Genomic DNA, 22,095 nt, shown 5'->3' with positions numbered 1-22,095 from the left:
CAGGTAAGATGCCTTCTGCGCAGTCTGGTGTCCCGGGTGAACTCAGGCAAATCCCGTCACTGTTTGTCTTTTTCATCAAGAAGGTCACACTGAAAGTCACACTGTAACGTATTCATTTCTTAACAGTGAAAAGTCCTTGATATCTTGATATTTTCTGAAGAAGCTATGATAATTTCATAGTTTTGCATCCCCTACAATCGCTACTGACCGGTCCCGAGATATGTGGAACAAAGGTTATGCTCACCTACCCTGGCATTAATGGGTAGAAAAGGATCTCAAAGGGTGTAATGATGATAATTTTGTGCAATAGAATACTTTGCCTGGTCTTTGCTCTAACATACTCTGGTCGAGAAATGATAGTTTGATTAAATATGACAGTCAAACAAGTTGGGAGGGTCTGACGGAGGAGTGATGTAAAGTATGTGTAATGGTATTCTGTAAAACCCCTCGGGACCCTCGCAGACTGTGGAAATTTCCATCACACTTTCCCCTTGCAGCCAAACATCTTCGGCCGACCTTCGATTCTGTGATATTATTGGTTTGGAATGAGATTTTTTGCGATAGCACGCAAAAACATGCCACTTTAACGGTATAGTGAGGTAATATTTGCTCGGCCTGGTGCATAACTAATTGACATACCGCTGAGACATCATAAAGATTGCGTTTGTTCAAGAATCGGAATAGTAACTATTATATCTTTCTTTCTTTTTTCTTCTATAAAACTGTTAAAGTAAAAATCTGTAACATTTCACTGCCGTTTAAAGAGCGAATCGTACCTTTGCAAAGTCAGTCTTCATAGGAAAATTACATGGTGGGATTTGTAATTAATCAACTATTCTACGATATTTCAGCAATGTTGCATGGGCCTTTTTAGATGACATGCTTACACAGACGTTTAGCGTTCTTGCTTTCGATATTGTGTCACAGGAGCTCAAATACGTTTTTTCAACGATCTAACACATAACGTTTCATACAAACAAAAGAGTTGGTGAAGCACTCAAGAACTTAAATAAGAGTCGTCACTTAACAGGAAAAACAGAAGTAACGTTACACCAGAAATGATCGATAGTTACTAAAAGAGAACGATGTGGATTTTAACAAATAACTACAACAATTTTTAAGAGCACAAGACCAAGGGAAATGATAACGTTGAGTGACAGTTCGTAGTTTCTCCGGGACGATGGGTGATATTTAACCTTCTCCGCGCTACCTAACCCTGTAGATAATAGAGAATTGGATGCCAAACGGCTACTTCAGTGTACTAAAGGTTAAAGTAATCTTTGCACCGAAGCTTCAGACAGCACGGGGATACACGTGTGCTAGCTGTTTGTTCAACTAGCGCACAAAATCCCATGCCAGCCTGCCAACGATGTGATTGCGACACTCTGCTTCTCAGCTGCTAACGACAAGGCCCTCCGCAGTGTACCTCCAGCACCTCTTACCTTCGGTGGCATAAGTGACAGTTGCGAGACGGGTAAGTAGCTTGCATCTATATGTGTGGTAGTGACTGAGTTATACTATATTATCCAGGCTTGATTCGTTTTAGTAATTACATGTATGCAGCTTTTTTACTGTCTGTAGAAAAAGAAATTAAAGCATTTTCTGTGCCCAAATTCTCGTGTTGGTTTGTTCGTATTTGGTAATTAAACCCAATTTCCAAAGGACGTAAAACCACTTGGCAACCGACGAGTGGTCAAAACTCATTTGTCGTTGAGATGATAGGAAGACCTTTGAGATCATTGAAAGATGATAAAATAATGATAATAAGTTTATTGCAAATTCGTGCCCGTGGGCTCATTTCAAGTAGCATGAAAATGACATAGAAATACTGTAGAAAATCTAAACATGTGTCTACTATACTGTAAAATGCTGACGCTACATTCTTACTTATCGGGTTTGGCCTCTTTTTCTGAGACAGTGGAGGGTGAAGGATCCCACGTTGTCTGTAGTGTTAAGAGGAGAGTAGTTTTCTTTTCAGGGGCCTCTTTTGAGAGGCATCAAGAGATTTTCTGTTTCTTTCGTGATCGTAGAAGGGACAGTTTGAAATAAAATCTGTTTCGTCTTCCACCGTGTTTGACGTGCAGTATCTAGAAAATAGAAAGGGCTTTGAAAGATTTGTCAAGATTTGTACGCTCAACATTCTCCCAACAGTCTTGCATCTTCACATTTATACTGTATTATAATTCAGTCGCGGTTTAGCAAAAGGTCGATCAAACTCATTACAGAATTCTACGCGAAGGTTAAGCGTGTATCACACTGGACTGCGACACATTGACGACCTCGCTGCGAACTACATTGGATTTGTGTTACCCTTGACTTCATAATGGGAATATCATGCAAAATGTACTACTATGACTAAAGACCACAAAACACACAAAGCGTTAAAATGTTCGTTTTTTTATGGATGAAATTCATTGAGCTCAATGTCAAATCGCTCGGTTGCAACGTGTTGATAATTGAGATAAGCGCTTAATGAACGATATTTGTGTCGAGTGAATATTCACAACCGACTGATTTACAAAGACGCGTCAACTTTTTCATTAATGTATGGGGCAATGGTACATAGAAATACTGTAGAACTGGAAATATTCGCGATTGTATTATATTCGCGGTTTTCACATTGGCCTCTTCACCGTAAACGTAAAACCACAACGAGAATTTTTGTTTTGTCTTCTGTTCGCCTACCCCCATGTTTTAATCGCGAATAAAAGAGTATAGGAGAACTATCACTTTTATCCCTACCGCGAAATCAGATCCTGGCAAACATTTCCCCTTTTACAGTAAGTTATGTCTTTGACAGAGAGATTGGAGGAATGCCAAAAATTCCAGAGCAAAGTTTTTGCAGACCCTCTAGTAAGCTGATCAGACGATTTATATTTCGGCCTCACGCCACATCTACGCACTATAACCTTTGACCACAAAGCCGTTCAATAGCTGTTGACTTAGCTTACACACAAACCCTCTTTTTAGCCTTGCGGTTACGTCACCTTGTTACATCATCACCTTTCACCACCGTGTGCTATATCTAAGGGGGTCTGCATACCTTTTTCCTTGAGGCGTAGCGAGCTATTTTATCAACGAAATTGTCGTATCGCATAGTCGAACGACAGATTGTTCAAAAGTCAAAGCGTTCGGTTATGTTGATGTTCACAGCTAGCTTGTTCTGTTGAATACTCATGTAATACAGTGCAACAATTCAATGAACTTGCTAGCAAAACCTTCAATAGTCAAGCGTTATCAAGGCCTCAGAGAATCGATTTAGAGTTAAGCGTTGTCGGGCCTCCTGAATTTACTGTTAAGTGTTGTCGGGACCCCCATGCAGACCATATCTATTCGTCGCCAGCGTTATCTGAATGAAATTTGGCAACTTGCGTGTTATTCCATGCCACATAGTATCACCTGAAATTACCCACTTGTAAAGACATGCGCAATGATGACACTTAACCCAGTGACCTGTACATGTGCACCTTTAAATCATTTATCCAGGGTCCATGTTTGAATGTACACAGGGCAATTAGACTGTACTAACACGTGTCACGGCCGCTTTGTCCTCGTGACATAGCACTCGTACTATTTTGATGTGATACACTTCTAAAATGCTGATCTTTTCATTTTGTATGACCATTGTGATTATTTGACAAATAGCAAAGGTCGTAAACGTTAAGATCCGTTTGTTTAATCTCTTATGTAACCGTGGACCATGGGGATCGAGCCTGTTCCAACAGAGCGCTGACAGACGTCAGAACTCCAGTTCTGTCACTGTCTCGGTAGAAACGACCTCCTTTTATCGTCCACAGATTTTCAGGAAATACAAAAATGGCAGACATTGAAACTACGGATGCCTTTTGCCACCGGTCGCAGAAACCTGGCATGAGCAGCGACGAAGTCCTCAGGTTCTACGATAACTGGGCGGAAAAGTACGACAAGGTACGGCAAGTGTCTTTGATAACCCTTTTTCCGATGATAGATTAGACATAGATAAACCCTGAAGCCATAATGATACCGCACATGTTATTGTGTTCTTTAAGTAAAGATTTCTTACTTTACTTGGGAGTTGGGAGTTTATAGAGTCTTAAAAATGCAACTTTTTTCATTCTCTTTTTGTATCAAGTCTACTGAGATCTAGATGTAAATTACTGATGAAACAATAAACCAAACTGAATTGAATTAAAATATCAATCCTCCGCTTCTAAAATTATTGACTGAAATAATGAATTTGCTGAGTCTAGTAAAACGCTCAACATGGTAGAAATGCGCTTCGGTAAACGAATACAATTATTAGTACACATGCCCACAAGGGCTACTTTCGTCGCCAAAATAAAAGATTTCTGCAGCAATATTGTCCTTGTGGGCCACCGTAGATTAGTTTTGCTAATGGTGCTTTATACCCTCTGATAATATAATCTTCTCCCGTGGTATTTGTAGGACCTGCTTGATCTGAACTACAACGGTCCCCGCCAGTGTGCCGAGGCTCTTGCGGAGGTCTTGTCGGGGAACAAGGCTGCACGGGTCCTGGATGTGGCCGCTGGAACAGGCCTGTGTGCGATGGAGGTAAGGCAATGTCAAATATCTCTAAGTCGCCATTACGTCGTCACTGCTTTAACACTGCCAAGTTTTGTTTTTTGCATGTAGCTTGTCGACGTGAAGTGGAGGGCCAGGAGTCACGGATGTATCTGCATCGTTCTAATTCAGCTTCTTTTCTCGTGTCTTACAGCTGATCAAGTTGGGTTATACCAACCTGGATGCGATCGACGGCAGCCAGGGCATGTTAGACATCGCCAAGTCCAGGAACCTGTACCACAGGTACATCTGTGACTTCCTGGGACCACGGCGCCTCGACATAGAGGACGGTAAGTGTGAAGGCTAAATGAAATATGAACTAGTCTTAAGAAACAAGGCATTTTTAGTGGTTGCCATAATGTCATTTCTGTTTATGCTACATAACATGATTATTCATTTTTGTCAACGATGTTTCCACCATTGTGTCTACATTTGGTTCACACAACAACAAAATCTGATATTTTCCTTATCTAGTATATATTTTCAAAATTTCAAAACGCGTTGAGGATCATGATGGTTTTCAAATGACACATAAGGGATTTACATCATTTGCGCTAGAATAATAAAGCGTTGTTGATTTAATAGAAATAAGCTTATAGTGATTATCTTCATGTGCAAAATTAACGATAATCCGCATGTCTCTATGCATTCCAGGTCATTATGACGCCATCGCTTGCTGCGGGGCGTTCAGTCAAGGTCACATGAAGGACGACTGTTTCCAGGAACTCATTCGCATCGTTAAACCAGGTAAGAGAAAAAAATCTTGTTGGTTGATAAGTATTGCAATGAATCGATCAATTAACGCACGTGGTTTATCAACATTAAATGTTGACCACACAATGACAGTCATTTTGGCAGGAGTTACAGTAAAATACGATGGCAATAGATACTAGGGTAAATCATTGATCTGAAATTCGGTTAACACTGATAGGAGGCATTATAATGCCTACTGCAAAAGTTCTTTCTCTGTACGTAAATACAGTAGATGGTGCATGTCTTTAATTTTTTTACTGAAGATAGTCTGATTCCAGTCATTACTTTTAAAAACAAATCTTTAATAAAAAACTCCTGCAGACATGACAGCGTACATGCATTTTCCATCCCCCTTAAGGGAATATGTTTAGTCTATACGTTGGCCAAAGCCATTTCATTGTTTCCATTAGCGACTATTAGTATTCACATTATACGAGGAGGTGCCTCGAGCACGCTATAAGGCAGTACAACAGCCTCATTACTCATATGGGTACATACTGGCTGCAGTTCAGATGAATAGGTCCCTTTTTTACACCCTTGGAAGAATTATATATATATGTATCATACCAATGCACGTGCACTTGTGTTTCAGGTGGTCTCATCTGCATCGCAATGCGGGAGGAGTTTCTGTACACGGTGGAGGCGTACAAGGATAAACTGGAGCCCGCCATGATGGCCTTGGAGGACAAAGGATCATGGGAACAAGTGGCACGTGACATCGTTCCCAAGTACTACCGCGACAAAGATGGCGTCATTTTCATCTATAGAGTGCTTTCGTAAACTCTAAAAAGGAAACAATTGCACTGAAGTCACTGTGGTGTATTGTTTTAGATATCTTGGTGTCTGACTTGACTCCGATCAAAATGGCGAGTCAACAGTGCAATGCTGTTCACTCTTCTTTCGACGTTCCTTGCGATGTAGTTCAAACAACCTCCGAATACACCATAACCGTGTGGCAAGGCTCATCCTAGGTGAATATCACAGAACCGAACAGCAAAACAGAAGCTTTACTGACGCAACAAAAAGCACAGTCACGTTCGTACGGTCAACCACAAACTATAGAAATACATGATAAATCTTACATTCGTAATATCTGTAATATCATGTTACGGATCAGGTAGGGCTAATCGTTTGTTTTAGTGTCTTTTCTGATTAAAAACGTAGAAATATATGTTTGTATCGATGTATGTTTATTTTCTTTATGGGTGTTAACCATCTAGAGATATACGCTAATGTGCTCATGGCATCGATTGAATGATAACGTTACACTGTAGGATGTAAAATGCACAGTTAAGAACTGTTTGAAGAAAAAGAAAGAGGAAAGAAACCCCGTCATCAAACTACCCGGATATCGAAACAGCTTTCAACAAAGCATATGGGGTGTGTTACAAGCTTCTACCTGTCATTAAAAAAATACATATCACAAAGTAGCGCAACAATGGCAGCATTCAAACAAGTCCGTGATATGTGGTCTTACCTCAAGACCAGTACGGAAAAGGACGATATCTAACCGCCTGGTATTATTGACCCATAACGTTTTAAAAAAGAAATACTGATTGCCAGATTGTACATATTCTGTTCTCTGATAGCTTTATTTGAGACTCCATAAATTTTGTTCCCCCGCTGCGTTTCTGTGATGAAAGGTTACATAATTATATTGGCATCTCGACATTGAATTCGGACTAGGCAGCAGTTGTATCAAAGAGCATTATTTGATTTTCCGATAACCCCCCGAGTAACCGAGTACCAATAACCCCCCGAGTAAATACTTTTTCAATGTGTTTCTGGATACTTGTTCGTAAACGCATAGCATTGATAACCTAGTTTGGGTAAAAAAATGGACTTTGATCTTTGTCAATTAGTCTTAGCTTGCAAAAACATAGTAGGAAGACTTAACGAAGATTTGAAGTTAGATTGGATGATAGGCATAATCATTTGATCATTTGATGAACTTGACATCACAAGCGCCATGGTTTTTGGTTGGGCCTGGGAGAGCCTGACCTATGAAATTACATCATCATGGTGTGTGTGTGTGTGTGTGTGTGTGTGTGTGTGTGTGTGTGTGTGTGTGTGTGTGTGTGTGTGTGTGTGTGTGAGTGTGTGTGTAAACGATTCAGTTTTTGGACCACATCTGTTAGCAGCGGCACCGATAACTGCAGTGCAAATGTGAACCAGTCAGAACTGCCATAAGGAAGGTGACAGTTATCGAAACGCCGGCGTGAATAAAACAGTACGCTTTGTTGTGTGCCAAAAAAAATTCAAAAAATCAAAAAAAAATTGATTCACGTTTTGTTATGCAACATTTAATAATTGATTCATCATAATTGTTCCTATTAGTGTTACCTGGCAACATTTATGCACAGGACTTAATATACTTTTGTGAACACTGCATTAACTATCTAATAATTATGTATACATATGTAAAAGATTCACTTGCTAGGTGCAAAAGTGAACCAGTTAGAACTGCCATGATAAAAGGTGACTGTCACCGAAACGCCAGTGTGAATAAAACACTAAGCTTGATTGAGTACAAAAATGTTGATATCTCAAGTTGATTCACGTTTTGTTATGCAGCATTTGATTATTGATTTTAAGCATTTCTTTATTATATATTATCACATAGGTAGATGGCGTCGACCAATCAGAAGCCTCTATTTCCTTCGGTTATGACGCCATAATGCCATAAAAGTCCCATAAGTGGTGTTAAATTAATCATGGGTGGTGTTAAATGATTTTGACCAATCAGAGGGAGCTATGGTAGTGACTAAGTGGTGTTAAATAATATTGACCAATCAGAAGGACACCTAGAAGGGAGGAATGATTATCATCATTAATCCTCCCTTCTGGGTGTCCTACAGAGTATAGTAGAGTAGATTTGAAAACACGATTTGTATGCAAAGATTGTAATGTTGTGAAAGATTTTCTGTGGAAGTTTTAGTTTCAAAATGAAATCTGTAATACTCTGCACAGAAATGACAAATGTAAATTTTCACATGCATTTCTCAAATTGGACTGATGAATTGACATGTATAGTAGTAAGAGATCAATGTGTCATACAGGTATCTTTTACTCTTATATGGGTCAGTTTGGATAGGCTATATGATAATAACGTTAATGACCCGCCTCTTCCTCGATGTATATGGTGTCATAACGCCTGGCCATGTGCTATAACCATCTCATAAAACCACCTTGTTCGCTTCGCTCACTCGGTGGTTTTATTCGGTAGTTATAGCACATGGCCAGGCGTTATGACACCATATACACCTCGGGGCGGGTCATTAACCCTTAAATCATAACGCTCTTTGCTTTAGATTCAGAAATAATTATTCCAAATCGCCAGAGCATAGGAAGCTGGGCTGGAATATCTGCATGTCCACTTCGTTGCAAGTGTGGTCATGTACAGCAATACACTTTCCTTTACGTATTGTCGCGCCATTGTTTATATCATTACTACCATTATCATGACTATCAATCAGAAATGTATTTGCCTTTATCATTTGTATTACTATTGGATTCTAAATCTGAATAGTGAGACAGTTGAATATGCATTACGCTAAGTGTGAATGCTTTTCTGGTTGTATAAGCTATAAAACAATAAAGCCCAACTTTTACTGACACCTCCAAGCTGCGCTCTAGTGCTTTTATTTTCTGACGTAGCAAGTCTCGGACAAGCTCTGCCAGAACCAGCACACTCAAATTTACCATGTCACCTTGCCAGGTCACTGTCAGCTTAAAATGTATTATAACTATAATTTCCCATCTCACAATGCTTCAGATGATGAGCTTGTAGCAACCGTCACAGCTTATCTAAAAGTAAACAACATCGATCTTAATATTCAAATTGCCAGCTTTAGACAATCAACACCATGTAAAAAGGTAGGCAAAGTTAGTCCCATGTACACCTTTTTAGGCCGTAGGGGCAGTAGGTCGTTACCTCCATGAGAGATGGAGGTATTGTTTTGGGCGTGCCTGTGTGTCTGTGTGTGTTTCCGGATATTTGTGTTCAGCATAACGTACGTGTCTCTGGATGGATTGTAATGATATTTGATAAGTGACTAGGTAATTTGAAGACAAAGGTCAAGGTCGATTTTGGGCCTCCTGGCGAAGGTTTTGGTACTGCAGCAGAATTCGTGCTCTGGACAAGCCTTGGTCACGATTAATAGATGGTAGATAGCTCCTGTACCCGACAGGAGTGACCCACAGGAGCTCGTTCTGCAGCTGCAGGGGCGTTTTTGTGAAAATTTTCCAAGGAAGAAGTCAAGAAAAGAACGATAGATTTCCATGATTTGGGGCATGTAGGTAGCTTAGACAATGAAGCACACATTGGAAATTATGACTTCATTCAAATTCATTTGCATAACCAACGATTATTCCAATGCTTTTCATGATAGGACTTTAATACATGCAATGTATGTAATTCATGGCACGTGGAACATCACGGATACAAATTATCTAAATAATGGCCAACTTTACATGATTTGTGCGAAAGTACCCTTATCTATTTTTTTGGAATGATTGGAATTTCCGACTTGGGAGATACGTAAATTAAAGGTACGTTAAAGGTGGACATCAACAGGCATAAATCATGTAAATGTGCAAGTCATTTGCATTATTTATGATGGAATGTTAACATGAAATTCTGCCAACGGAAAATACTTTCACACATACATATATCTGATTTTGGTAGAAACGGCCATGATTTGAAATAGATTGTGTTAATCACAGCATTATTTGCATAATCAATGAGACAAGATGAAACAACACATTTTCAAAAGCTCTAAATATTTCATGTAGGTTGCTCATGCACTTGTACTCAAAGGCCATCGTCATCATCGCAAGGTTTTGAATAGCCAGTCTTGTCTGAGTTTCTCTTCATCATCAGCAGAAGCATCAGTCCTGCCTCAACAGCAGCGCTTCCTGCAGTTGACCCCAGTACTGCAACCACAAGTTCCCACGTTTCATGTCGAGCAGGCTCCTGTGGTAAATATACAAATTAACGCTAAAGAAGGTAAATAAATGTTCATTTCACACATTGAATTCTTCCCATCTGCTAACATTGCATAAATATTATTTTAATAAGTTTAATCCTTGCATAAATATTATTTTACAAAGTCACAAGTTGTTTACAGATTTTAACCGGATTAAACCGGTTACACACAACCTGTACCAGCCAGAAACAGTCCACAAGTTCACGTTTTTTTAAAACAGATTTTAACCGGATTGAACCGGGTTCAAAACAGTCAGCCTCTTCTAACCAGAACCTGTGAGCAAGGTCGGGAGTTGTTTACAGTAAAGGTACCTTACACGAGATGCCATTCCCAGGATTTGAACCGGGGTCTCGTAGCTTGCAACTAATTGGAACCAGGTGCTCAACTGTCAGGCTGCCACTAGTTGGGCTTCAGTGAAATCCGAAGGTATGTATCATGCTTTGCTTTTATGTTGCACCGTGCAATGTAACTTCTTACACATTTGCCAAGATCATTATATTTTTGGTGCAGTTATGTTGATACACGCTTTTTTAGTCCCAGCAAATCAAACAGCCCGGCCGGCCCATTCGGTGCTATGGCGTCATTTTGGAGGCTGTAGGTGAAAGCCCTAGTCGCATAAGCAAGCTGTTTGAATCCAACCGAGCAAACGATGTCCCCAGCTGACCGAACACCTCGAACATGTTTGCATGTAAGAATGGCGTCAGTGACTGGTATGCCTCGGTCACATAGAGGTCACAGAGAGTTGAACTGCTTATCTAGCTACACAGAAGTGGCATGGTGAGCATATACATTGATACGGAGCATCTTTTGATACGTTGGTTTGAACACTTTTTAAAAAGTAGCCGTTAAGCTTTTTAGTTAGGACGCTAGTTCGGTACTCAACCTACCCTTGGATTAACCAGTTACTCGTGTTATATGCGTTATATGCTTCCAGCGGTCTTGAGTTGGCCTTTGATTATATTACATGTGCAACCTTATTATACTGCTTGGGCCGTTGCAGGTAAGCACGATAACCGTACGGTTCGCTACATTGTCGGTTCGCTGCAGCCATTTCGCTACATAGCAGATGCTATTTCTCGTTTTCATACCATTCCAATTACTTGAGCCTGTTAACAAAGGTCTGAACAGGGAAGTGTCTTACTAAAGTGACGTCATCATCATCATAAAAAAATCTTAATTGACACAACAAAAGTACAGCTACTACATTACTATACATGCAAACAACAAACAATGGGATACAAAATGATTATCCTACGTTTAAGTATATGAATATTTCAATATGTCGAGTTTAACGTTTTACTTACACTACTAATGCCAAGATCTAAACGTTATCTTATACATTGATAATCAAGTTAAAATGCAAACCTGGAAAGACTAAAATGCCAAATGAAAATCATGTAGGAGGTCATGCTGATCTGGTAGTTAAACCAATTTTGTGCAATGAATAATTGAAAAGGTCAATTGAGACGCTCTCAAACATCAGTCTCATAGATATAACTTATAAAGAAAAACATTAGCTTTTAGTATATATATGAATGGTTTATTGACGTCCCATGACACAACAAACAGTAGCAGCATACATTGGCTGAAGTGAAGTATGTCTTACAATCAGTCTAAAAGCAAATAGATATACATACAACTAGAGGGGCAACATTTGCGAGCAAATGCAGAATATTTACCTTCATATGGTCTATCTTTACGTTTCTACCAGGTAGGATAAAGTGTTTTATTTAGTCAAGGACTTGATTTAGTTGATGCGTTGGCACATGTCCATGACATAGGATAAGTCAAGAAGAGACGTATGAATTCTCATAATTTTCGACCTGTAAATGACCTTAATGATGACCAACGAAACGGATGCATTATTTGTACAATCAATAAGGAAGATTTATATTTCAATTGTGCTAAATGATATGAATAGCATTCTCATGAGAAAGGTAACAAGGCTCAATAGCAACATTTATTGATATGAATGATGCAAAATATGACAATTTGAATTTGTAATACATTGGTGACAAATGATAGAATATCTAAGCTAGGGACACATGTAACGTTAAGATAAAGGTGAATATTATCAGACACACATTTTGTGAATTTGAACACTATTTGCATAATTAATGAGGAATTTCTGCAACAACTTTCGATATTTGCAAAATATGTAATCTAAAAATAGGAGATAATAAACTCATATGGATCATTCCAATTAGAAACTTCTTTGCATACCTAATCAGCAAAGTCTGCACTCGTATCCGTAATTTGGCTACATGAAATCGTCGGTGGCTACAGTGTCCGTGCTTCGTTTGCATTCATCTCGCAAGCGCATGTTGAAATCTAAGTAAAGTGTATGTTTTGTGGGATTTTTCTCGACTTTAGCTAACATTATTAGGGAAACTACAAGCACGCGGGGGAAACATATTGGCATTCTATCACTGTAGCGCGCGTTCAACATCCCGGCAGGAACTGTGGAAAAGTAGCAGAAATTCACAATTTTACTGGCCGATATCGAGTCCAGGTGTCCACAACAATATCATCTACTTGTGCCATGCAAATAAATCGATGGATTTTACCGAGGAGGAGAGCATCTCGCCGCCGAAGATGACTCAACGCTGCTCTCTATCGTGGACGCCATAGTTTAGCTTTACCGCTGCCGTGGACTTTACCGTGTGTTTACTTTTCCCGCGCTCGAACCACGCGCGCTCGCGCTAGATTCAAAATGGCGCCGGTATTTGAAAGGGGTATATTCACGGGGATGAGAGATTTATTCAATAGCACGGCGAATACACCTTCCAATGTAAAGTTGTTATCGAAAGTTCCACCGACAACACAAGTGTCCATTGAATTGTATACATAGGCGTATCCATAAAAATCTCCTTTACTCGACACAACTCGGACACCATGTGAACTTCAGTAATTTTCGTCGAAGACACGAAGGCATAGCGACACATTGCTAACATTGTGTTCGCCGATAAACGAGTACGTGCATTGTCATTTCCCATGTAAATTTAAAGACCGAGAGTAGGAATAAGTATGTAACGTTACATTTCCTATTTTTGTGACATCTGTAATTCATGTATAAGTAAAGGATTTTAAGTCATATATAATGCAATCTTGAGAAGATTTTAGATAAAGAGAAGGGAGACTTTCGTGAAAATAACTTCAATTCCACTCTTCTGGTGACATTTTTGCCGTGCGTAAGTTTTTACCGATGTAGGCGCGCGGCACCTTAGCGGCCGTTTTAATACGCCGTGTTGCTTTTCAATCCAATTCATGTTGACATTGACGACTGATTGCTTGGTATACCGAAGACGGCAAAGACTTTTTTTTTACGGAAATCGCTGGTTATCATGATCGTAAAGATTGACATCCGCAGTTGCCGATCATACTGACCTCTGCAGTATGCACAATACCACATGTACATGTGATCCTGAAAGTATGCACACAATCTTTCCTGTAATTCAAGTCAATCCAGGGCAAAAACAGATCTAGACATGTTTTGAACCGCACGATCATTTTTTCATAGCTCAGTATTGTGTTCTTTTTATTATTATTTTTTCGAAGATATTTTAAAAAGTTTGTTAAAGACAGTTTGTAATAGAACCAGTCAGTATCGCCCTATTGCCCTGGGAAGGTAGTGGAAGGCGGTCTTGATTCTTTGGATGACCATAAAAGGCACATTGTGGCAAATACAACTATTCAGGCATAAATGTAAGACAGTGGTCTTAAAAGGATATCTTCAAGCAGCTATATCTAGGAAAAATCGTAAGGTTTATACTTCACAAGCATTCTTCAGCTAGAAAACGTGACTATTTTGCCTTCAAACATCTGTTTGAAGATTAAATTGACAACTCAAAATTATACTCATTACACAAAAGTTACTCAAGCAACTAGATCTGACGTTACAGGTTGATTTCGCTACCTTTCGTCTATTACTCAATTACGTTCGCTGTTTCATACGTTGCAATTATTCTAAAAGCAACGCGTTGTGCCATTCTAATCTAACATAAACAAGGAGGTATTTCTTGAAGCGGACGAAAACGTATTTGTATTTATGAATCAGTTGGTTGAATCATTATAGCGGTCGTGTGTCTTACAGGGTTTGGGATTTCTCTGACGTACTTTCCCCAAGTTTGGCAATGATCGGAAAATACTTCGACAAGCGCCAAGCCACAGCCAAAGGGATCGCGATCAGCGGGACCGGAGTCAGTATGTTTATTATCTCGCCGTTCTTCCAGTTCCTCATCGACGAATTCGGGTGGAAAGGCGCACTTCTAATTCTCGCTGCCATTACACTCAACGGCTGCGTCTGTGGCGCCTTTCTAAGGCCCTTACGTCCTAAAGACGCTAGCAAAGACGAAGAAGCCGTAAATGAAGACCATTGGTCCTCAGATTCGTCGAAGACGTGCAAAGCCATCCTTCCATGTTGTCAAAAAGTGTTGAAGATGTTTGACATGACTTTGTTGGAAAGTTTACCTTTCCTTATTTACGGCTTGTCCCTTTTTGGATTAACGTTGGGGAATTCGATGATTTTCGTGCACCTGGTTGCCCACGCTCAAGCTCTGGTGGTGGAGAAAACGCAAGCCGTTTCTTCCGTCAATTCTAGGCATCGTCGAAGCCGTGGCCAGACCAATTAACGGCTGGCTATCAGACAGACTACCCGTTAGAAAGTTGTACTATTAAATGGCAGGTTGTGTCGGTTTGGGAATATGCAACATCGCCATACCACACGCGCAGACATACGCGGCCCTCGTGGCGTGCATGTTGTTCTATGGGATCTCGTCCGGTATCTTTTACCCGTTGATTGCGGTTCTCGTAAGGAAATGCATTCTTTTTTCATATGCATAAAATATGGGTCTATGTATGTATTATCATTAGCAAATGACATATGCTCATAATATCACATTTGTAGGAATTTCACTTTATTTCTGGCATCAAGCTTGAAAAAAACGCAGAGCACCATAATCATGTTTTTATTACCAGACCCTCATTTCCAGTTAGCATTGATTGCTAAAAGAGTTCCATACACATGTATGTTATAGGGTTAGCTATTCACCTTGAGGTGTATACAGCGGAACATCAGTGTTATTATCATATAGCCATTATCAAATATCGAACTTACATACGAGTGAGACAAGTTCTGCATAACATATGACTAAGTTATGAAGGTTTGGTCAGGTCATAGGTCGAGTTAGAAGTAACATACCCAGCTCTAGTACACTTGGCCACCAAATGGTAAATAACGATTAATAATGACTGATGGTTACGGCAACATACAGCCTTCTCATTGGTCAACGTGAACGTATATGATTATTATAGTTATACATGTAACTCCTTAAAAGCCTATTCACCATACACCTGTATACTTGTCTATATTCTGGCTAAGTATCGTATGAAACTACTACCACAAAATTATAATTCTTGGGGTCGCATAATAAGACTAAAAGACAGCCATCATAGAACACAAACATCGTCTAATGCTGCATAGTTCAAATTGTAAAATGTCATGATACAATTCAGCCTACAGGTAAATATACTGATACATGACTTGTGTAGAAATATCAACGCAGATATATAACAACAGTCTGAGTACACTATAACATTGGAACATCAGGTTTGGAGCTTAGTTTGGAAATATAAGATTGTAATCAGCCAATATAGACAACACCTTTTCTAATATATATATCACTGCCGAGTTATATTGCCTTATGTTCGAATGTTTGCGAATATTTTCGAATACAACTACAGTGAACGCTATAGTAGCTATCATATTACACTTTTACGTGACTGTGAGGACTATTGGAAATGGACTCTTGGTACATCAATCCATTCAATCAATACAAGTGTTTAAAAAATTGCGGGCACTATGAAAATAAAGAGAGCAGTTTTGGGTTTCAAACAACGGAAAAAGTCGTATTTATAAAGTAGTTATCAGATATTTTGGTGCACCCCTAGATGACGTAACAGGCTGAAAATCCCTTATGGTCTCGCAAATTATCTTGAAAAATTAAAGAACTAAGACATTCTCTTCACTTCTTAAACTATCTATCTTTAGATCACATACTGGACAGCACATCCTCGAAGTCTGGTTCTTCGTCCTCGTCGCGTCCGTTCGCGTCGTAGTGGACCAGTAGGGCGGCGGCGATGCAGGCGATGAAGGCCAGCATGCTGGAGCACACCGTCACGGAGATGACGCTGCCCACGGCGGCCACGATGGAGCCCATACTGGCGCCGATGATGATCTGAGACAGCTGGTTTTGCGAGGACACCAGCGCGCAGTCGATCCCCATGCCGCGGCGCTCTGACCCGTCAACACCGCTCAGGACGTACTGTGAGGAAAAAAAAATACTGTCTATACATTTAAGTAAACGCTAAAGGCCCTGAAACACATGTGCGTATACTCAAGTGCGTATGAGGTGCGCAAGGATTTTTTCGGTTTATGTAAAGTGTGCAGGGAAGAAGTTGTTTTCTACTTTGACCCATAGTTGTACAGTGTAATTATCGAACCCAAAAAAAATGCTTTTTCAACTACAAGCTTAACCTAACCATAAACTTGTTGATACGCAACTCATGCGGACTTGCATATACGCACAAGTGTGACAGGGCCCTAAGGCGAAAATTGACTGTTTGCGATGGTTTTAAGTTTGCGGCAGCGCTCTAGTCACATACTGCTACAGTATTGAACAAAGATGTTCGCGGTGGTTACAAGTTCCCGGTGAAACAGTTGCTGCGAAAACCGCGAACATAGAATCACCGCGAACATTTCTGTATCAAAGTCGACCCGTAATTTCCAACACACACAATAATTGGACTAACCCATATTTTCGACAGATAGACTCCAGTTTTGGTCAAGGTATGAGCAATCCATTGCTCCTGTGACATCACGTCTATGCAGATATGACACGTGAGCAATGGATCAAGTTGCAAAAAGTTTATGGCGGCCCCTGTCTCCGTGTTGAAAATAACAGTTCAACGTTGATACATAATAGTTCCGGAGGCATGGCCGCTAACCACTGAACTACGCACGCTAGGTGTCGTGTACTAGGCACCGTGTACATACCGTTTGACTAGTGTGGTACCGGGAGATGAGTTTGTACGGGATGTTGTTAAGGGTGCCATACATGATCCCCATGACCGGACACAGGAGGATGATCTCCCATCGCGCCTCCGCCAGCTGAGCGATGATGGCCATACTGCCGATCCCTGCTCCAAACACCAAGTAGCCGAAGACGTACATGGTCCTGTACGACAGGTGGCGAACAATCCGTCCGAAACACACTGTAACAACCGCAAAAAATGATCAGTTCAGGGGTCATTAGATGAGCTTCTGATATAGTTCACCAATAAAGCTATATACGTTAATAAGGCTTTTGATTTGACAGAATTTGACTCAACGCTCAGCATTAGTCTAGTATGCTACTGAAATTTCACTTTGTTCTACTACTTATTCTTTATATACATACATGTAAGGGGACTAGACGATAGTAAATATAATGAATAAGTAGACTAGGCTGTACAAACAGTTTCCTTACAGTCGCTTCTAATTTGACAATGTATTTTATAAAGTATGGTTTCAAAATGCAAAGGTAGATGAAGAAGAAAACATATAATATACGTCCAAAGAGATAAGAATCTTAGACTACTTCTTGTCATTTAAAAAAAGAAATGGTGACATTGTCAGATTCAGCAATAGTAAAAGAAGATTAAGATTTAGCAAACCTTAAATTCAGCACAAGAAGGATTCAAGAAACACCAGGTGATTCAGAAAGAGCCAGAGGAAGACTTTTGCTTGCAGTCACCACACCAGTAGCTGTGCTGGTAGTCAAAGTACAAAATGTAGTATGTCACAGGTATCCTGAAGGTGTTCACTACAATCCATGTAAGGTATTAACCGTATAGGTATTCGTCTGTGAGGTCAACACACGCACAGGTACATATGTGTGTGTATGTTTGTGTGTGTGTGTGTGTGTGTGTGTGTGTGTGTGTGTGTGTGCGTGTGTGGGTGGGTGACACTGAGTCACACACATGCGTGTGTACTCATTCACGCTCTCTTTAGCTCTCTCTCAGCTCTCTCGATACACACACACACACACTGGCCCTGCATGCATGTAATTATATGCACGCGTAGACACACAATCGGGCATACCTCCAGGCATAATTAATACATATAAATTATGTTTTCACTTGTAGATCTGTCTACCCCTCATAGGTTGGCATTAGTTTTAATCGTAATGCATTAGGATAGGCCCAAACCTTGTATCTTAGTCAAGAAGCATCAAAGTATATTGAAATCCTTACATGAGTAGAGAGCACATGAAGCGGCGTTGATGGTCAGTCCCCAGCAGCCGACCATCACGCCCCGGTCGTACAGGATCCTGTCAGGACTGTCCGCAGGTGCGCCCGGGTTCCCCTTGTATACACCCCGGCCCATGAAGTCCGTGAAGAACAACATGGCGGACAGGAAGCTAGCCCAGCCGAGAAAGTTTGACACGCACAAGCAGGCCAGTTCTTTTGGCATCCGAAGGATGGATGTGAAGTAAGCGGTGATGGACATCCGTTGGGCCAGCTCCGTACTACCCGAGTCTTCCGCCGTCTCACTGTTGCTTTCCTCCGAATGCGAGATGCTGCCGTAACCGTCATCAGATCGGTCGCCTCCTCCGAGGACGGTCGTGACCACCAGCACCTTCTGCAGGCCATCGTCACAGGAAATGACGTCAGGAAGTACATCCAGGTCATCGCTCATGAACATGACGCCATGTTTTGGATTCAGTGCGATGATGGTTTGTGGGTCCTGATGCACCGCCGGCTCTTGCCTCCCGGACTGCTGGTCAACATTTTTCAAAGTGTTCGTTTTCAGCTCGGCTTGTGGCACCTCCCGTATGCTGCAGAGGTTCAGGAGGAGGCACAGGGAGAAAATGGAGCACGAAATGCCGAAGATCAGGTGATTTTCAGATATTGGAGGAATACCAAGGGCAACCCAGTCGATTGCACCGGTCGTATAGCCAAGAAAGCCACCTAAACCTGTGTAAAAAAAAAGGTTGACATCCTTTTCGTCAGAGTAACAAGTAAAATAAAAGCCGCATTACCTACGAGCTAACGCAAAAGCTGAATTTCAGCCGCTTTAAACTAAAGATATGAGTTGGACGTACAACAACAGCAATGATAATGAAGACGACGAGTTTTTGTTTGGTTCCTTATCCGATTAGCATGTTTTAAAATGTAAACGTTTCAACTATAATGAAAACCCTTCAGATACTAGAGGTGACGACATAGACTTGTGGTTATGCTACGGTACCAGTTGGAAAGGGAGGCCCTGCGCTAGCCGCTGGGTAGTTGACGGGCTGTTTTTTTGCACTTTCGGGGATGACCCCTAGGTGGCCCAATGTGCTGCGGGGCAATTTTAGGGCCCCGCCGGGGGCCTCGAATCATTTTAGCCCGGACTTAAAATCAACACGGGATCCAGTAACAAAAAGACCCTGTGAGCTAATAGTGCGAATACCGGGAGGTACCACGGGTACCTGGCAGTCCACCGAGACAAATTCCTGGCTTCTGGGCCCGAACTGGAACAGGGCACCGGTGCAAATATGGGACCGTACCATTAGAATAGATTACTCTCAACCTGGAGGTACTGAGTTTAAATCCCTGACAAGTCACGACAGATCAATAGAGGTAGCCGTTCATCCCACTGTGTAAGCGGATTAGATAAATCTGCCCTGATAAGGACAAAAAAACAACAAAGGAAGATACACATACCTGAAAGTGCACCCTGCATGTCCAGACCCCTCCTCCGATCCTTCTCCACACAGATGTCTAGCAGGTAAGCCTTGATCGGACTCTCGATGGAGTCTGCGGCGAAGTCGAACAAGACGGCGCCGAACATGCTGACGGCCAGCGTTGCGGTGCGCATGGTGTCTCGGTCAGCTCTTCTGCGGCTCTTGCTCGAGTCTCCTGCAATAACTACGGAAGTGGAGTAGTGTTAGCTTGTTAAAATCAAAACTTTAAGACAAAGAAATCGAAGCTAGCTCTCACAACTTTATAAAATATCTAGGGCCGCTAACTAATAAATGTTTAGTGAATTTCTTGCTTCATTCCTTATTGTGTTTTCACGGAGGTACCATAATGTAAGAATACGTAGTCTTTTCAGCCCGACAGGGAACTATAGTAGTCAAAATTATAATAAAAAAGAATGTCACACCCCGGAGGCGTCATCAAAAAGAGTTATAAAGTGACTTACGATTCACGAGGGCATCGCCGTTCAGGAATAAGGCGAAGCCCAGGATAATGGCGAGACCGAGGGCTAAGATGAATGGACGGCGGCGTCCCCATCGGCAGCGGCAGTGGTCGCTCACCGAGCCGATCAGAGGGACGAAGATGAACCCAAAGACCGGCGGGATCAGCCAAACGACGCTGCAACAATAATGGTTTAATCTTGAGACTTCATGCAAATTTACCTCCGGGAAATAGATTTGATTATGCAAATGACGTCGACATCCCCATGGCCTTGCTTGGGTATGTATGTGTTTGATTAACTTCCACATGTCACAAGTATGAAATTCCTATTGAGGTCCACATGTGTATATAATTGGTATCCGGTAACATTCCACCACACGCACAAACACAAAAACACACAGACACACACACACGCACACACACACGCGCACACACACACACACACACACACACACACACACACACACACACACACACACAATCTCACAAACACAAAGAACCAAAACAAAACATCCAATTTTCACGAAGGTTATAATAAATGCACACCCACGATCCAATGACACTTGTGGATATGTCTGAAGTCGAGCGGAAAAACAACCGTTGTTGCTGTTTTACATCTTCATCATGACAGTAGCTAGTATATTGCTGTTCTGGCCTGCTAAGACTACCTGGTATCTTCTAAGCAGACTGCTGGGTGGAAATACTGTAAGCATTACCTTTGCTTTGTTTACACGGGCCATCAAATGTTGTCTGATCCCTTGCTCTTATGTTATATCAGATTTTTAATAGCTCAGTTCCTTGCTTGACTTGAATAGCACAAATATGGATATGCCTAAACACCTCACTCGACTCATCCAAACTCACCCGTCTCTAATATGCAGTGTGCACGGGCAAGGACTATATGTGACGATCTGGATACATTCTCTAAGTAAATATGAATAAAAAATATGCAGCAAGTTTTAAGTATTTGGGTGAGTTGTTTAGGTATACCGCTAAAACATGACTTGACCTGTACAACTCCCTGGGCATGCCGATGGTCATGAGAACGGGCAGCACGAGGGCGGCTTCCAGAGCGTAGCAGAACTCCCGGCCGAGGAGGATCGAGCCGTTCATCACCAGCTGCCTCCAGGGGCGCCTCGGCACGACGGGCCCGGCGGCGGGGGACACGTCGGAGTCCCTCCGCAGCAGCGGAGCCTGCTCTTCCGTCTCCATCACTGCTGAGGTCGGAAATTGACAAGTCAAATCATACACCATGACTGTGTTCTTTGTGCTACGCACAGAGGGTATGTAACACACAGAGGCTGTTTTATGCGGATGCTGTTTTACGCAGAGGCTATGCAGCACAGATTCAGAGGCAATGCAACGCAGACATTGTACAACGCTCAGACAGGACAATCCATTCAGGCCGTCCTCAAATGTGCTGTTTATCTATATTCATACATAGATACATACATACATACATACATACATACATATACATACACATATACATAAAAATATACATATAAACATATACACAAACGATGCCGAAAAAAGTGACCTTCTTGAAATTGGCAAAGGTAATCATTTA

At 41.3% G+C, this 22,095-nt stretch overlaps 2 protein-coding genes across 2 annotated transcripts; one reads left to right on the top strand and one right to left on the bottom strand.

The window, feature by feature from the left end:
- Nucleotides 1-3,757: 3,757 nt before the first annotated feature.
- On the top strand, nt 3,758-6,970 carry LOC136429326 (methyltransferase-like protein 27). Its single transcript, XM_066419181.1, has 5 exons — nt 3,758-3,927; nt 4,426-4,551; nt 4,715-4,850; nt 5,215-5,307; nt 5,906-6,970. The coding sequence occupies exons 1-5, from the start codon at nt 3,817-3,819 to the stop codon at nt 6,091-6,093; spliced, it is 654 nt and encodes a 217-aa protein (XP_066275278.1). The 5' UTR covers nt 3,758-3,816; the 3' UTR covers nt 6,094-6,970.
- An 8,877-nt stretch (nt 6,971-15,847) lies between these two features.
- On the bottom strand, nt 15,848-21,874 carry LOC136431204 (membrane-associated transporter protein-like). Its single transcript, XM_066422508.1, has 6 exons — nt 21,535-21,874; nt 20,530-20,702; nt 20,049-20,252; nt 18,594-19,316; nt 17,356-17,573; nt 15,848-16,624 (listed from the first exon to the last, which is right to left on the bottom strand). Exons 1-6 carry the CDS (start codon nt 21,777-21,779, stop codon nt 16,352-16,354), a joined length of 1,836 nt encoding a protein of 611 aa, XP_066278605.1. The 5' UTR covers nt 21,780-21,874; the 3' UTR covers nt 15,848-16,351.
- Between the last annotated feature and the right edge of the window lie 221 nt (nt 21,875-22,095).

Source organism: Branchiostoma lanceolatum, chromosome 3, assembly GCF_035083965.1.
Source record: "Branchiostoma lanceolatum isolate klBraLanc5 chromosome 3, klBraLanc5.hap2, whole genome shotgun sequence".
Classification (NCBI taxonomy): domain Eukaryota; kingdom Metazoa; phylum Chordata; class Leptocardii; order Amphioxiformes; family Branchiostomatidae; genus Branchiostoma; species Branchiostoma lanceolatum.
Note: the sequence above shows the minus strand (reverse complement) of the source record. Positions and strands in the feature narration are given on the sequence as shown.